This window comes from Notolepis coatsorum (assembly GCF_963971535.1).
Source record: "Notolepis coatsorum genome assembly, chromosome: 5".
NCBI classification, from domain to species: Eukaryota; Metazoa; Chordata; class Actinopteri; order Aulopiformes; family Paralepididae; genus Notolepis; species Notolepis coatsorum.
This window is the reverse complement of record NC_140169.1, coordinates 94,401,527-94,416,860: the sequence shown is the minus strand read 5'-3', so window position 1 is coordinate 94,416,860 and position 15,334 is coordinate 94,401,527. Positions and strand designations below refer to the sequence as shown.

At 41.4% G+C, this 15,334-nt stretch overlaps 1 protein-coding gene across 2 annotated transcripts in view; it reads right to left on the bottom strand.

Annotated features, from left to right (window-relative positions):
• Positions 1-329: 329 nt before the first annotated feature.
• Positions 330-15,334, bottom strand: part of ccdc25 (coiled-coil domain containing 25) — a 29,136-nt gene continuing 14,131 nt past the window's right edge. For both annotated transcript variants that reach the window (XM_084315416.1, XM_084315417.1), the window contains 4 exons: positions 14,972-15,075; positions 14,174-14,376; positions 3,681-3,726; positions 330-2,403 (listed from right to left, as the gene is read on the bottom strand). In XM_084315416.1, coding sequence (XP_084171542.1) covers positions 2,374-2,403; positions 3,681-3,726; positions 14,174-14,376; positions 14,972-15,075 — 383 coding nt within the window. In that variant the 3' untranslated portion in view covers positions 330-2,373. The remainder of the gene's footprint in view (positions 2,404-3,680; positions 3,727-14,173; positions 14,377-14,971; positions 15,076-15,334) is intronic.

Sequence of the window (15,334 nt, the reverse complement as noted above, 5' to 3'; positions counted from 1 at the left end):
ATTTCCCCAAGGTGGATTAATAAAGAAACACTTGAGTTGAGCTCATGCAAAAAAAAGAAAAGGGGGTTAGCTCCATGATCCACCACCAGTTTCACTCCAATCAAATAATTTCCTATCACCTCGTGTCTTATATATCAGTCTTTTTTATGTAATAATAAAGCACTATAAAGTACAAAGTAGCCCGTAAGTAGCCGCACCCCAACAACAATCAACGTCCATCTTAATGTTTCACTATGGACATTGCCATATGCCAATTCAGTAGACGTCACTCGACCCTAGTTCAAATCCCACCAGTCATACAGACAGTAGAACACAGCTATACGACTGAGGAGAGATGTTTTTTCTTTTTTATTAATAATGATCGCACTGTTTTAGTCATAACAAAGCAATGTCCCAAGACTTAAAACACCTGCACACTGACAAAACTAAATAAATCACAACATCTTCGGTTTCACCGTCGGCTCTAAATAAGACTGCAGAGGCATTTAACAAATTAACAAATAATGTCATAACTCATTTGACTAAATGACTCCAAACACCAAACTAGATGTGGTAGTGATGAAATTGGTCAAAATCGATGGACACATTGTACTGTATTTCTTCATGACATGCAACAGTAATGGAACAAATAAAACTATGTTGAATGAAAGTGATTCTTAGGGAGGAAAGGTATTGAATTTAGTTTTAGGATTGCCCTTATACTGTGGCTTTGGAGATAGTGTTTCGAAATTTGAATAGACACTATTCCAAAGACACTCTCATAGATTTGGTTCACCTGTGCAGCAAATTCAGGAGTCATTCATGGCCTGGCCGATTAATCGAGTTTAAATTTTAATTATGATTTAGACTTCACACGATCATGAAAACAATATAATTGATATAAAATGATTATTGTGCCGGATGCTGTGTTGCTCTCATTTTGTCTTGTAAATGCAGTGCACCCTTCCTTGAACCTAGACCAGAACACCCTTCTGGTCTAGTTTTTCCCACAATATTAACTTTTGTCACCCAATTCTCGGCTGATAATGGCTGAGCCTCGTTTCCCTGGCAATGTTGCGTCCAACGCAGGGGCATGTGGGGATGTCAGGATGTTTCAAAGTAAAAGAGAAAGTGTGGTGTGTATAAGACTTGGTAGATAACCTGTCAAGCTTTTACTTTGACACATTGCATTTTCCGACGTCTTCCGTGTGAAAACGGTCTAGTCTAGTACCATGCCACAAAAGTGAATATTGTGGAAAACCTGATTTAAAAGGTTTTCTCAAATGCTGATATATTTCGTAAGGAAATAATACTGACAATAAGTTACCTTGAAATATGGGAGAAGTTTATTGAAGCTCAGGGGTGGTGAGATAAGGCGTACTTATTTTTCTATTTGAAGTTAAACACTAGGGCTGCAACTAATGACTATTTTGGTAGTCGACTAATCTGTCGATTATTTTTTCGATTAGTCGACTAATCGAAAAACAATTATATAAAAAAGAAAAAAAAAATATATATATATCATTTTTTTTTTTTCACTACCTATCTTTGTGAAAGTGGCTTCTCAGCTCTGGTCCAGCTGAAGACAGAGCAGAGGAACAGATTGGACATTGAGCATGACCTCAGAGTTGCTTTGAGACTCTTGCCAGGACCAAACAACATCCCCAGTTATCCCATTAGTTCCCCCAAACTTACTGTCGGTCTGTTATGTTAAGCTAAGAAGTCTTCAGCTGGCTGGACCAGAGCTGAGAAGCCACTTTCACAAAGATAGGTAGTGGCAAAAAAAAAAAAAAAAAAAAATATTATAATATATATATATATATTTTTTAATGACTAATCGACGCAACAATATCTCGTCGACGATTTTTCATAAATCGTTGCAGCCCTATTAAACACTATTTCCAAAGCCAGGATAGGGGATGATGGAGGCTGGTGGGGGCTGATGGGGGGGCTGATAAGGGGCTATGCTCAGGCAGCATGCCTGGATGAGGCAGAGAAAAGGATTGTAAATCAAACAACGTTGAACCCGTGCTTCACTGTGTGGTGAGAATCAATCTAAACAAACCCAAAAGGCACTGGGTTTCATAATGTTGTCCTGTGTCGCTTCTAGAATGTCAACCTGTGATGCAAGAGTACAACCGATCAGCGGAGTTTGGAAGCCGACCGGTGTACAGAACAGTCCCGGTTGCAGTTGCAGTCTCTCTCTCTCCCTCTCCCTCTCTCTCTCTCTCTCTCTCTCTCTCTCTCTCTCTCTCAATTTGCCCACTTTGGCTGCTCTGGGCGTCCCGAAAGTAAAGCTTCCGTTCAATTCTCTTGTACAACGTCGATGCACTGCCAGGCGAAGCAGTGGGCGGAGCGTTTCTTCTGTCAGCTAGCAGTCCCGTCGCCTCCTGCTCACATGAAGTCGTCAGAGTCGTTACCGTCCTGGAAGAAGCGGCGTTAAGCAGAGCTGGGATCAATTCTCAATTCAAATCAATTCAACGTTTAAAAAAAGAAAAAACAGAAACCAGTTTACATGCTGATGATAGAACATCCATTCTCATTTACTGGTCCATAAGCCCTTTTTCACACGTGTCATCGCAGGGTAAACACAGGTGTAACTGATCAAATGTATGATCCCAGTCAATTTAGGTGCGTCACGGCTGTCCCAGTGAAACCCTGGCACACCTAAATGGAATGGGACCATAAGTAATGTTAACAATGGTAGATTGCAGATCATTTAGGTTTCTCCAGGAGTCCACAATGCAATCATAGCAAACTGAAGTCCTAACAGCAATCCATTCTACTGCCTCCCTGTGACTGAAGTCCTAACAGCAATCCATTCTACTGCCTCCCTGTGACTGAAGCTCTAACAGCAATCCATTCTACTGCCTCCCTGTGACTGAAGCTCTAACAGAAATCCATTCTACTGCCTCCCTGTGACTGAAGTCCTAACAGCAATCCATTATATTGCTTCCCTGTGACTGAAGTCCTAACAGCAATCCATTCTACTGCTTCCCTGTGACTGAAGTCCTAACAACAATCCATTCTACTGCCTCCCTGTGACTGAAGACCGAACAGCAATCCATTCTACTGCCTCCCTGTGACTGAAGTCCTAACAGCAATCGATTCTACTGCTTCCCTGCGATGATTCTGCCACTTTGCACTTACTACATACACTGTGATTATTGTATTGTAAATGAAAGCTATTTTATTGAACAATAGTTTATTGAATTTAGTGGAAAAAACATATTTATAAAAAATTGCGATTCAATATTGAACTTTTTTTAAAAATATATATAAAAGGGGCACAAAAAAAACGATGACAATTTATTTTGCACATAATCTCACACACGTCCAAAAACAGTTTTTCACACAGCCATTTAGTTTTGACAGCCATTGCGAATCGCGATTGCCGACAGTGATGTCATCAGGCACACTGAATCCTTGTTTTGAGTTCATTACAGCTCAATGATGATAAGGTAGGAGTCCCTATAAGACAAGGTATTGCTATTGTTTCATCTACATAATTTCATGGAGCTGTAATTAAGGATTTAATGTCCGAGATGACATAACTGGGGCCATATTCAAACTCATTTACTCTCAATGACTGTCAAACTAAATGAATGTGTTTAAATACATCTGGATGAATTTTTTTATAATATAAATTGAAACTAACCTTATGATAGGAAAGTGAAAGATCTAGAGAATAATACACTCACCTCATTAGTGGTCATGTTGTCACTCTTCATCAGTGAAGAATAGCTCCTGCAGAGGAACAAGGAGATCACATTCAAACCTCAAAGACATTATTGATGATCTTCCAGCCTACATCACTTCATTACTGGACTGGAACTCTGGACCTCATCACACTTGCTCTGGTGATTGGTTTTACACTTAAAATTTGCACTGAATTAGGAAAATCTGCTTTTAGCTTCTGTGCCCCTGACACGTGGAATGTTTTGCAAAGCACTTTAAAACTCAATACTTTAGTAACCATTGGTCAGTTTAAATCTATAATAGCCAACCATTTCACCTCAGTTTGTAGTTGTTTTAATTCATTTAAATTGTTGAATTGGTTGACCTTTCTGTTTTTCTTTTTTGCAAAAATAATATTTCCTAAACGAAGATCATGAACTATTATTTCACAAACCCTAGATTTAAATATTTTTTTTTATCCACTTTTTCTCCCATTTTCTATATTTTTCTCCCATCCCAATTTCGTATCATCCAATTCAACCCTCCCCTGTCACGAACGCTGTTTCTTGCCTCCCACAAGCCGGCTGCAATGTGGACTAAGTCATACATAGCACAAGTCCCCTCCGGTACTTGAGGTAACAGCAGTCGCATCTTTTCACCTGCGCAGCTCAATCTCTCAGTGGCGAGGAGTAACGCGCGGGAGGCTCACGCTGCCCCCGACACTTCCTGATTCTACTGCGCAGGCGCACCAACCGACCTGTAGGAGTCGCTGTCCACAACGCCCGATCCCCACCCATCAGTTTCCCACCCCCTAATACGGCCAATGTGTATTAGTATGAACGACCAGCTAAACTGAAAGCAATGTGGAGCGCTGGGCTCGAACAGGCGAGCCCAGCGTCTCCTGCATTCGTGGCGAGCGCCTTGCCCACTACGCCACGTAGCCGCCCTTCCCTAGATTTAAATATATTAATTGAAAATAGAGAGAAACTGTCCCGTTAAATTGCGCCGTTCTGCTTGTCATCATGAATCTACAAGCATTTTATTTATCATCTGAATTTGATGATAAAATTTAAAATCTAAATATTCTGAAAGCCCACAGCCTTTTGTTTGCAACTCGATTAATTACCGTATATCAAGCGGAGAACGGAGAAAAAGCAAAGCATTTATTTACCGAACTCAAAAATGCTTCAAATATTTTTCTAATTATCTTCACCTAGAAAAGAAACGAAAAACCGAATTATATCATAAAAAAGTGCTCAAATTGTATGCAGCGTGAGAAAACGGTTTCGATCTGCGAGTGCAGAAGTTGTGTGAAGACAATTGTCCTTGCGGGGTAGACCACTCCCATCTGAATCTAATAGGTGCTCGCATGTCTTCCCCAGGAGGACGGGGGGAAAACGTGGAAGTGGAAGACAATAGGCTGTTTTTAATATATTTTGGTAAATGTTTTATATAAAAACATTGAATAAAAAATGTATGCTGTATTTGAATCCAGGGTGCGTTCGAAGTGACGTTCACTGGTGCACGTGAGAGAGTTGAGAACCTGGCGGTGCATGGGGGCCAGGGTGAGACCTCTGCACTCCGACAGGCGGGCTCGACAGAAGGGCCTTGGAGCACATGACAGCTGTGGCCTGTAGGCTGTAGGGAACCCGGACAGGTCGGGACAGAGCCCTGGAGACTAGCCGTTTGAAAAGCACGCCTCGCACCTCGGGCAAAGGAGAGAAAGTCCCAACTCCAACATCGGTGACACTTCTCAACGTCCTGCCGAGGGCTCATGCCGCACGGCCAACAAGGCTATTTTTCCACCCCTTTTTCTGTTTTTTCCTAGGTCTTATATTCTGGACAATACGGTACTGCTTACAAAAGGTAAAGAGCAGTAACAGTATGAGTTATACAGAGAAAGATGAGTTTATTCTGTATAGAATGAACTATCCACAATACCTCTGACAGAATAGGAGATACATGTTTAAAGGGGAACTATTTTGCTATTTCTTTCACTATTTGGGCAGTTTTACACAATTCCTGAGAGTATATGGAACACATCTGTAAGCCATCCGAAGAGATCCAAGTCATTGCAGAGCCGCAAAACAGCGTGGAATACATATTTCCAGTACCCAGCGCTGAATCAATAAACGCGATCGATATTTGGAATGGCGATCAGGAATTGGAATAATCTTTTTGGAGAACATCTGATCTGAGGTAAGGAATCTATTTTACCAGTCTTAGGATAATCAGAGCTGTTTTCACAGAGATATCAGCGTGTGCCATATGTGTGTGTGTGTGTGTGTGTGTGTGCTGATCAGGAAATGAGAATAGATTTTCAGCTCGCTTCTCTAGCGTGCATAAGTACACATATACTATCGATAATCTAGCATTTATTTGAAAACGATTCATAAATAGGCCGAAAAATTACAACGTTTTTTGTGTATTCCAGAATATTCCAGTAACGGGCGATTATCACAGAATCTTTATATTTTCCTGAAACTTTCAAGAAAACAAGGGTTTTTCAAAATGGTATAAAACGGAAATGAACAGATTAAAAAAACAACCCGTTTAGACAATGTTGACTGCAAACAACGCATTTCAAGACCCCCCACATTTCATTGTATACTTGTATGCCGTGACAAATAAAACTCTTGACTTGAAACAAGTCATTGATAAGCGACGGCCAGATTAGACAAAATTTAAGACATAGTTTATGCGTTCACAACGCTATCGTTGAAGTGGGTGCTGGCATTCAACCATGTTTTTAGACGGGGAGGAGTGGCATCCAAAGAGTTAAAGGGGAGATGAAGCATAGCGATATAAACAGTCATAGCATCAAATTAGTATTTAGATAAACCACAGAAAAAAAATCACGTTATAAAAATAAGGCGTTTCTAAGAAAAAACTATTTGTTATGTCCATTTATGTAGCATAAATCAACATGTGCGCCGCCATTTTGTTGCTGACGTCACAGAGATGGTTTCGCCCGGAGGCGGAGCCTCCCACCTCAGAGAATTGCACGCTGTAGCAATATTATTAGGCTCCTCAAATATCGTTATTCATAAAAACACATTTATGTATAATATTTTACAACATTGAGCAACCCCAACAGGGGGACAGGCCACGTGAGCGGATCGGCGCAGCCAAGAAATCCGCTCTTCGCTCTTTAAAGCTTGGTCCACTCCACCGCTCGGCAGATTTTTTTTTTTTTAGAGCATGGTGTAAATTAGCTCAAACTACAACAGTCTACACCCCCTGGGCCCCTTAACAATTGTTTGTATTGAGCCGCATTGTAATTGTACCAATTCTGCAATGTTAAATAACGTTGTTTATCCATTCACTAGCTCTATTAACACTTTGGGTGCCGGGAGCCGTCTTTAGACGTCTTTGCTGGCCATGCTAAAGTTGCCGGGGGACGCTGTACGTCGTCTTTATATCAATATTTCAAAAATCTGCGATCGGATTCATAATGTCCCTCCGCTGGCCTGAGATCCACCAGCAGGACCCACTGAGCTCTCTGGCGGTTCAGGAGCGCCATCTGGTGGCCGATCGGCGCAAGCGCTTAACAGGAAGCGCACTAGAGGTTTTGCTAGACGTCCGTATTGCTTCCGGCCACTCGGTACATGTCCCGTGACTCTAGCTCGTCACTCTACATAGCGATCGATTGCCAATAACTCGATAAACAACATGATTTGGACGTATATACCATTATACAAGCTGGAGATGGACCGGGTAATAATATATCCCATAATGATAAAATTTCTACTCGACGATGATCGCCCAACGGTGCGCGGAGACTGGGGTGAGTTTCAGCGTGTAACGTTACCGTCTTCGATAATAACTGATATTATCAACATTTGACCCACATTAGATGATTGGTATAACGCTGCCCACGGAATTATAAACGCCCCCTCGCCCATCCGGTCAACATCAGATGACGTGTAGTAACTTCTAGAAGTACGTCTAGTTGGAATTTTTTATATCGCGCTGATTGCCATCAAACTGTATTTCATCATCAATATAATGCATTTGGGGCTATATATCACGTTCTGGAGAAAGCTGCAGAAAGAGATGAAAACATACTTATACATTGGACCATACTTTACTATGAATATGTGAATGAAAAAGTTTAACGTTGCTACACAATGAACAATACATATAGGACTTTGAATGGGCCCTAATAATGGCAATGTAGCAATAGAATTTAAAAAGTTATAGCCCTGCAAAGAAGGGGACTTTCTCCATAGACAAATAGCGCTGGCAATCTATGGTATATCATTAATTTAACCTTAGGCAACCAAAGTGTTAAGCGATGATAGCTAGCCGAGCCACAATGCTATGGTCGCTGCCATTAACGTTAGCATGTAAGCTAACGACAACAACAATGGCGTCGATACTTTATCTTTATATCACAGGTTCACCCTTCTCATTGGTTGAAAATGGCGAGACCTGCAGTTGGCACCTGAGATGGCGAGACCTGCAGTTGGCACTGTGTGAGGCCACGACATTTGAGCAAATTAATAATACTGCATGTTCTGAAGGTCCAGATTAATAATTAGAATGAGTTCAACAGAAAGGTATAGATTAGGCCAGTGGTTCCCAAAATCGGGGTCGCGACCCAAAGGTGGGCCGCGAGCAGCCACGGGATTGAGCGAGCGAGGTGATACAAAAATTTTTTTTCAAAAAAATCAAATTTTCTTTTTTTTGTCAGGCCACTGAATTTAGAAGCAGGCCAGGACAGTGTTTCTAGTTGTATTCTAAAATTCGATTCTATTGTATTCTAAAATGTGACTATATGGTTTTATATTAACTTAATAAATAAACGAAAACGAAAAATCTACTTATTTCAACGAACATTTCAAACTAAATAACAGATTATGCACATAAAATGCTGAAAACAACCGAAGCAACAATAGTATTTTAATGAGGCTATTATTATTATCATTATTATTTTGCAACAAGTTAGCCCTCTCATAAATAGCACATATAAATGAATAACTAACTTGAACTAACTTAATAGGATTGAAGTGATATTTGGCTTAAAAAATCGGTCGCCTGGCAAAAAAAAAAAAAAAAAAACCTGACGATGTGCATTGGGCCGCGGCTCTCAGCCTCAACCGAACTCAGTCTAAAGGTCTATTCCGTCTCTGTTATCCCCTGCCCGTCGCCGTCGGCAGATCGCTGCGGGAGTATGGTATTCCTCCTCTCCCAAAACACCTCTCTCTCCTCACTTTTATTCTCCAACTAACGGTTATATTTTTCTCCGTTCAATGTGTTGAGTGGCTCGGCTGTATACAAAACTAACGGTATAACTTTGTCTCCGTTCCAATGCGCGCTGTAAGCAGCGGCGATACAAGGAGCATATACGGGCGAACAATAAAACACTATCAGGTCAACAGTAAATATACATCTTACAAATAAAACAATATATATATATATATATATATATATATATATATATATATATATATATATAGAAAATAATAAACATGGACTTATTGGGTGATGGCCCGGTCCGTGCCCCTCCGTTGAACCGGCCCCGGCCGTTGGTCTGGACCTCCAGAACACTGCAGAATAATAATATGTGTGTAACAAAACCATTCATTGTGAGTATATATACGTGGTTGGCCTATAGGTGGGGAGTTTGACTGGGGCGGTACACCTGTCAAACGGTAACACAGGTGTCCTAAGGCGAGCTCCAGGAGGACAGAAACCTCCCGTAGAGCAGAAGGGCAAGTAACAGGTGAACGTGATTTTAAAAACGCTGTATTAAATGAGCCTATTATGGGATCCACGCGAGCTTTCTACCGTGGGTACATCTGGGCGTCCCGCAACTTGTACTCGATCACTTCTAGCCCTGAAAATGCTTAGAAAAGGAAAGTAAAAAAGAAAACTCGCCGAAACGGTAAAGTGTGCCACGGGCGCGCCGTGATTCCAATTTGCGTGAAAATATTCATAGATGACAGCGTGGGCCACCTTTTTGCAATCGATTATGTGTCTCGATTTTGCTCCCACGCGCTTCGGCTAGCAGTCACGATGGAGTGCTGGCACAGCGCAGCATAGAGGACATCGCACTTTTGCGCGCCGTTTAATAATAATAATACATTTAGCCTATATTTTACACGCTGTGTTTGGCCTATTAAATAGGCTAATTATTTTTTCAGCCTGTTATTAGTATTAACTTCTTTAGTTCACGCCTCCCCGGTTTGCAACAACGCAACAGCCAATGTTCCGAGACATATTTATATATCTGTATAATTGTTGGGCTGTTTGAATCCACCATTTGGGGCTGGTGTATTCGGGTAGCCTAACAAATAAAGTGTAATATGTCTCGGAACATTGGCCCGCAGATGCACCACTGCAGACCGGGGAGATGTGAACTCAAGAAGCCAAAACGAAGTTTAGCCTGTTTTCGCTTAGCCTACATTTTATGCAGTGTTTAGCCCAGGGGTGGCCAACCAGTCAGAGACTAAGAGCCACAAAAATTACTGTGGTACCACAAAGACCCACACCATATACCAGCGTTTCTCAACCTTTTTTTTCAGTCACGGCACCCTTCATGTGTTTATAGGTCTCACCCTCTGGCCTCTGAAGTTGCTAATGTCTTCTTTATTTGGGCCTCACAGGGTTAAAAGTACCCTGTGAGACCCACGGTTGCAAAATTACAAAATCACTTTTAGCCATTTAAAAAAAGAATGTTTATTTAAAAATGTTTAACACTTTGAGTGCCACGCCCGAGAATATTCGGGTTTACGCACCGACCGTTGAGTGCCACGCCCGAGAATATTCGGGTTATTATTATTATTTTTTTTATTAGCGATCTGAAATCATATTGCATCACGCGAGCCTACCAGGGACCGCCAGCGCTCAGATCTGAAAAAAGCACCCCCTATCGTCTCCCAGATGGTAAATCACCCTTTTGGAATGGACTCAATGAAAGTGAATGGGAGAACGGATTTCTGACTCCACATTTTACTTCACTGATGCAGCCGGGGTCTACCAGAGTTCATTCTGGAGCCTCTGAGCCACGCGGATCATGTGTTCTACTGTATACACGGTTGATCAATACATTTATCGATTTTTTCGAATGGCGATCGGAAATTGGAATAAACCATTTGGATACCATCTGACCTCAGGTAAGGAAGCTATGTTATCAGTGTTAGGATAATCAGACTCGTTTACACGGAGATATAAGCGTTTCCACTATATGTGATATAGCTGTTTTGACTGTAAAAGCCATGAGGAAATAACAGCAGCGATTATCAGCGCACGGTACGAGCGTGCATGCGCACACATATACTATCGATCATCTAGCGTTTATTTGAAAACTATTCATAAATAGGCCGACAAATGACAACGTTCTGGAATATTCCAGTAAAAGGCGATTATCATAGAATGTGTCGTTTTTCCCTGGAAAACGGGTGATTTTCTAAATGCTATCAAACGGAAATGAAGCGATAAAAATACAATCTGCCTTGTCAATGTTGACTGAAAAAAAATTTGTCTTTGATAAGCGACGGGCAGATTAGACACATAGCCATAATTTAAAACATAGATTAGGCGATATTAACGTTAACATTGGGAGTGGATGGTGGCATCAAGGGGGTAAAAAGGAAAACCCGGCGTGGCACTCAAAGTGTTAAAGGGGAACTATTTTACAATTTCTTTCACACAATTCCTGTGAGTCTATGGAACACCTAGGTTTTTTTCAAAAAAAAATGCATTGTTTTGTATTTCTAATCAAATACTCAAAAACTGCATTTTTCTACCTCAAGATCTTAAGCCGTTTTGAGGCTGGGCTCCAACCACTGTGTAGCCTGGTGCCAACTGCCACATCAACTGCCACATCAACTGCCACATTATTATGCAGCTGAGAAATCTCTGACATCACAGATTCAGATGACTCAGTTCAGTGAGGGTGAATATTGTGAGAGGGGAATTGGAAGAATGCGCCAATATGAGAATTAGAGACATAGATCCTATTAATATAAGTCCACATAGCTAAGAAACAATGGTAAATACTGAAAAAGGCCATTTATAAGATAGTTCCCCTTTAAGCACATGTATAGTCAATTGGTCCTGTTGTTCAGCCTCACAATGCTATTTGATAGTAAATGTGTTTATATGTCCCACCCTCTGGCCTCTGAAGTTGCTAATGTCTTTTTACGCAAAAGTGTATATTTTCAGCATTACGTTTGTTTACCAATTATTTTAACTGTTATTAGTGAAATATAAGATTATAGAAATCTCAGGGCATTGAGTCGTTAACCGGCGCATATTGACCGGAGGAAGTGGCACATCCAAAAGTGAGTGTAGTCTTTTGAAGGAAGAGACTCAGGGCTTTCAAATTTCGAAAAACTACCCTACCCAGCTCATCTGACTTCTGGATTTACTTTTTTATTTCTCTTATTTTTGGGGATTATCTCCCACAAACCTGAACGTTATTGCCATAAAACAAAACGCAGTTAGTTTCTCTACCTTTCTGTGAACGTCTTGCAAAAAACTGTGTTGCAATATGATGAAAAATGGTGGAGAAATTTACATTATAAAAAAGATGGCAGAATTCAGTACTGTATCTACAAAACCTTCTGTTTAATCATCTTCCCTTTATTCATTTGCTTAGATTTGTCAGGTCTGGTCAATTTTAGCATGGTGTTATTCACAGTCAAAGATACAATTTTTTTTAAATAGAATTGATATTCTCCTTTGATTTATTACAATTTACTCAAGCCTAGTAACAGACACACTATTTCTGACACTGATCCATATATGTCCCTAGATTCAGATACCAAGAACATGCAAATGGACCATTAAAAAAAAATTGTAAATGTTTATTCTACGTCCTTATGGAATGAGTGAAAAAAAGTAAAAAAAGAAAGTATAAAAAAAAGTATATATAAAAAAAAAAAAAATGGATGGAAGAGCCGCACATTGACGGGCAAAGAGCCGCATGCGGCTCGCGAGCCGCGGGTTGGCCACCCCTGGTTTAGCCTATTAAATAGGCTAATTGTTTTTTTTATTCGTTTTAACTTTCAGCCTGTTAATAAATGTGTAGTTAATTTAGTATTTAACTTCTTGAATTCATATTTATTTAGGCTATGCTAATTAAAAACACAAATGTTATGGACATCTAATTTAATTATCTGCTTATTTATTAATGCTTCAATTCATTCAGAAACGTTGCAGCAAACAATCCATATGTGCATTTGTTTACATAATGATAACGTACATAAATAACATAATATTATTGAGGGAGGAAAAAAAGGAAACCAATACCTACTTCACCCTGTTAGTCAAGTTGAACTATCGCTCTGACTCAGACTGTGGGGGGGAGGGGGGGATGTCTCGCAGATAATACAACTACAAGTGTAATTATATAATATATTTTTTTTCTGTGGGTAACGTTACATTTGCTGGCTGGCTGACTTTCACGACACTCCATAAAATTTTACGTAGCTATCTAACCAGCACTGTAAACCGGGACCCAGCCCAAACCATCACTGTGACGTCACCATCCAGCTAAATCTAAAAAGACGGCGCCCATGGCAAAAACGGGGGAAATTACATTTGAGTTATCAGACAGATAAGCAGGATTTCACATTTGATTATAGGACCATGTCTTACCCAAGGTACACAACAAACAAACTAGGCCCATATTGTTTAACGCTTCATCTCCCCTTTCAAGATTCCAAGCTGTTTTTGGCTGGGCTCCGCCCATACTCGCAATGCGCTTTGAGTGACAGACTGTGACCCACCTGCACTGGCAGATACCTTTCTTTGGGGGAGAGAGAGAGATAGAGAGGGACTAATTCATTTCGCCGCGGGGGGGCATAATCCCACGGGACAATGCATTGGTAACTTGTTTCAAATGACAATATATACCCCCGTGAATATTATTGCACGGAACGGAATACAGGCGCGCGCTGATATTTTGCAACAGGTTGACAGTGATACAGCGAGTGCTGGAGTGCTGATACGAGAGAGTGAGCGAGAGCTCCCCCCAGTCCCATTACCTCCCACCCGTTTTAACTAGTTCTCTGTGTGTGTGATTCACGGTGTATGTGTGTGTGTGAACAGCTGAAGGTCTCTGCTGTCGAAACCGCTTCCGCATTATTTGCACTCGCTGCTCGTATAAACGTATCACAGTTAATTGTGGGCGGGCAGTGGCAGATCAGCGCCTCAAAACGTCACAGATCCGCTCAATTCAGAATGGCTCGGTTTAGTGGGGGAGGATCTTGTCTCAGCTGAACTGGAGGAATGCGCCAAAATTTTAATTTGAGACCTAGACAGTGTTGGTACAACCCCACATTGCTAGAAAACAATGCTAAACACTGGAAAAGGCCATTTATAAGATAGTTCCCCTTTAAGTAATTAACTACTATAACTAGAGCAGAGTAGGTGAGGTTCTGACCAGGGTAGAGGTTCTGACACTAGAGTAGAGTACTGTAGGTGAGGTTCTGACACTAGAGCAGAGGTTCTGACACTAGAGCAGAGTACTGTAGGTGAGGTTCTGACCAGGGTAAAGACCTACTTGAGCTCATCTTGCTCTCTCTTCTTCTTCATGTCGTCCTTCTCTTTCTTCTTCAGGTCCACAAGCACAGCCTTCTTCTCGTTCCGGTCCTCTCTTTCTCTGGACTCTTTCTCTGCCGCCAGGTCGGGGTATCGTTCATCTTTCGTCTTCTCCAGACGGTTCACAATCTCGTTTATCTTCTTCTCCACCGCCACTATCTTCACCTGCCATCAGCGGGAAAAAGCACTGATCAGATTTAGAGGGATGTTTTTCCCAATGGAATAGATTGTATGTGACATTCCATTTAGCACAGCCCCCCCTGCGCCCATCCTTTTATTGTGGAGACTGTATGATATTTTGCATGTAAAACATTGGATCAGCTTGAGCCATGGCTTGGCATTGATCATTCTGCTTAACCCTTTCACTGCCACACAACAGAAGGTTACCCTTTACTACCACACAACCGACGGTCGAGGGTTAACCGGCTGTTGTGTGGCAGTGAAAGGGTTAACCTTCTGTGTATTGTCGCAGTGAAAGGGTTAACCGTTTGGTAGTGCGGCAGTGAAAGGGTTAAAACTGTAACTAAAACAAAAACAACATTAAAGGAACATGCCAACATTATGGTGCACTTAACTGTCTTCTCGCCAAACAAGAAGATAAGATACCAATTTCCATTCTGTGCGTTCAGTAAAAAGCTACCTGGCTGCAAACTAGCCTAGCTTAGCACAAATTAATGGAAGCAGATATGGACCACTAGCAGCTAGGCTAGCTGCTCTGTAGCCATCCGACTTTGAGCAAAAAGTGATTATAAATGGAAACCTCTTTCTGTCGATGGAAGCCAATCTGGCCGACGTCCATCTCCCCCGTCTTCTTCAGGTTGGCCCACGCTGTGTACACCACGTTGAGGTGGTTCATCTTACAGCCTGAAAACACAGCACAGAAGAAGATACTGTTTTCTGCATGTCACACACAATTTAGAGCACACTGCCACCATCTTGATAACAGCAACTAAAAAGACCTGACCCGCTTCTACACTGGTTTCTGCCAGAGTCCTTAGTTACCATGGCAAGGCAACCACCAGAGAGAGAGAGAGGTCTGTCGTCAACAAACTGAGCTGTTAACACATTGTCCGCCATGCATTGTACCCATCCTTGGGCCCAGTCTGCCAGTGCTGTAACTAGG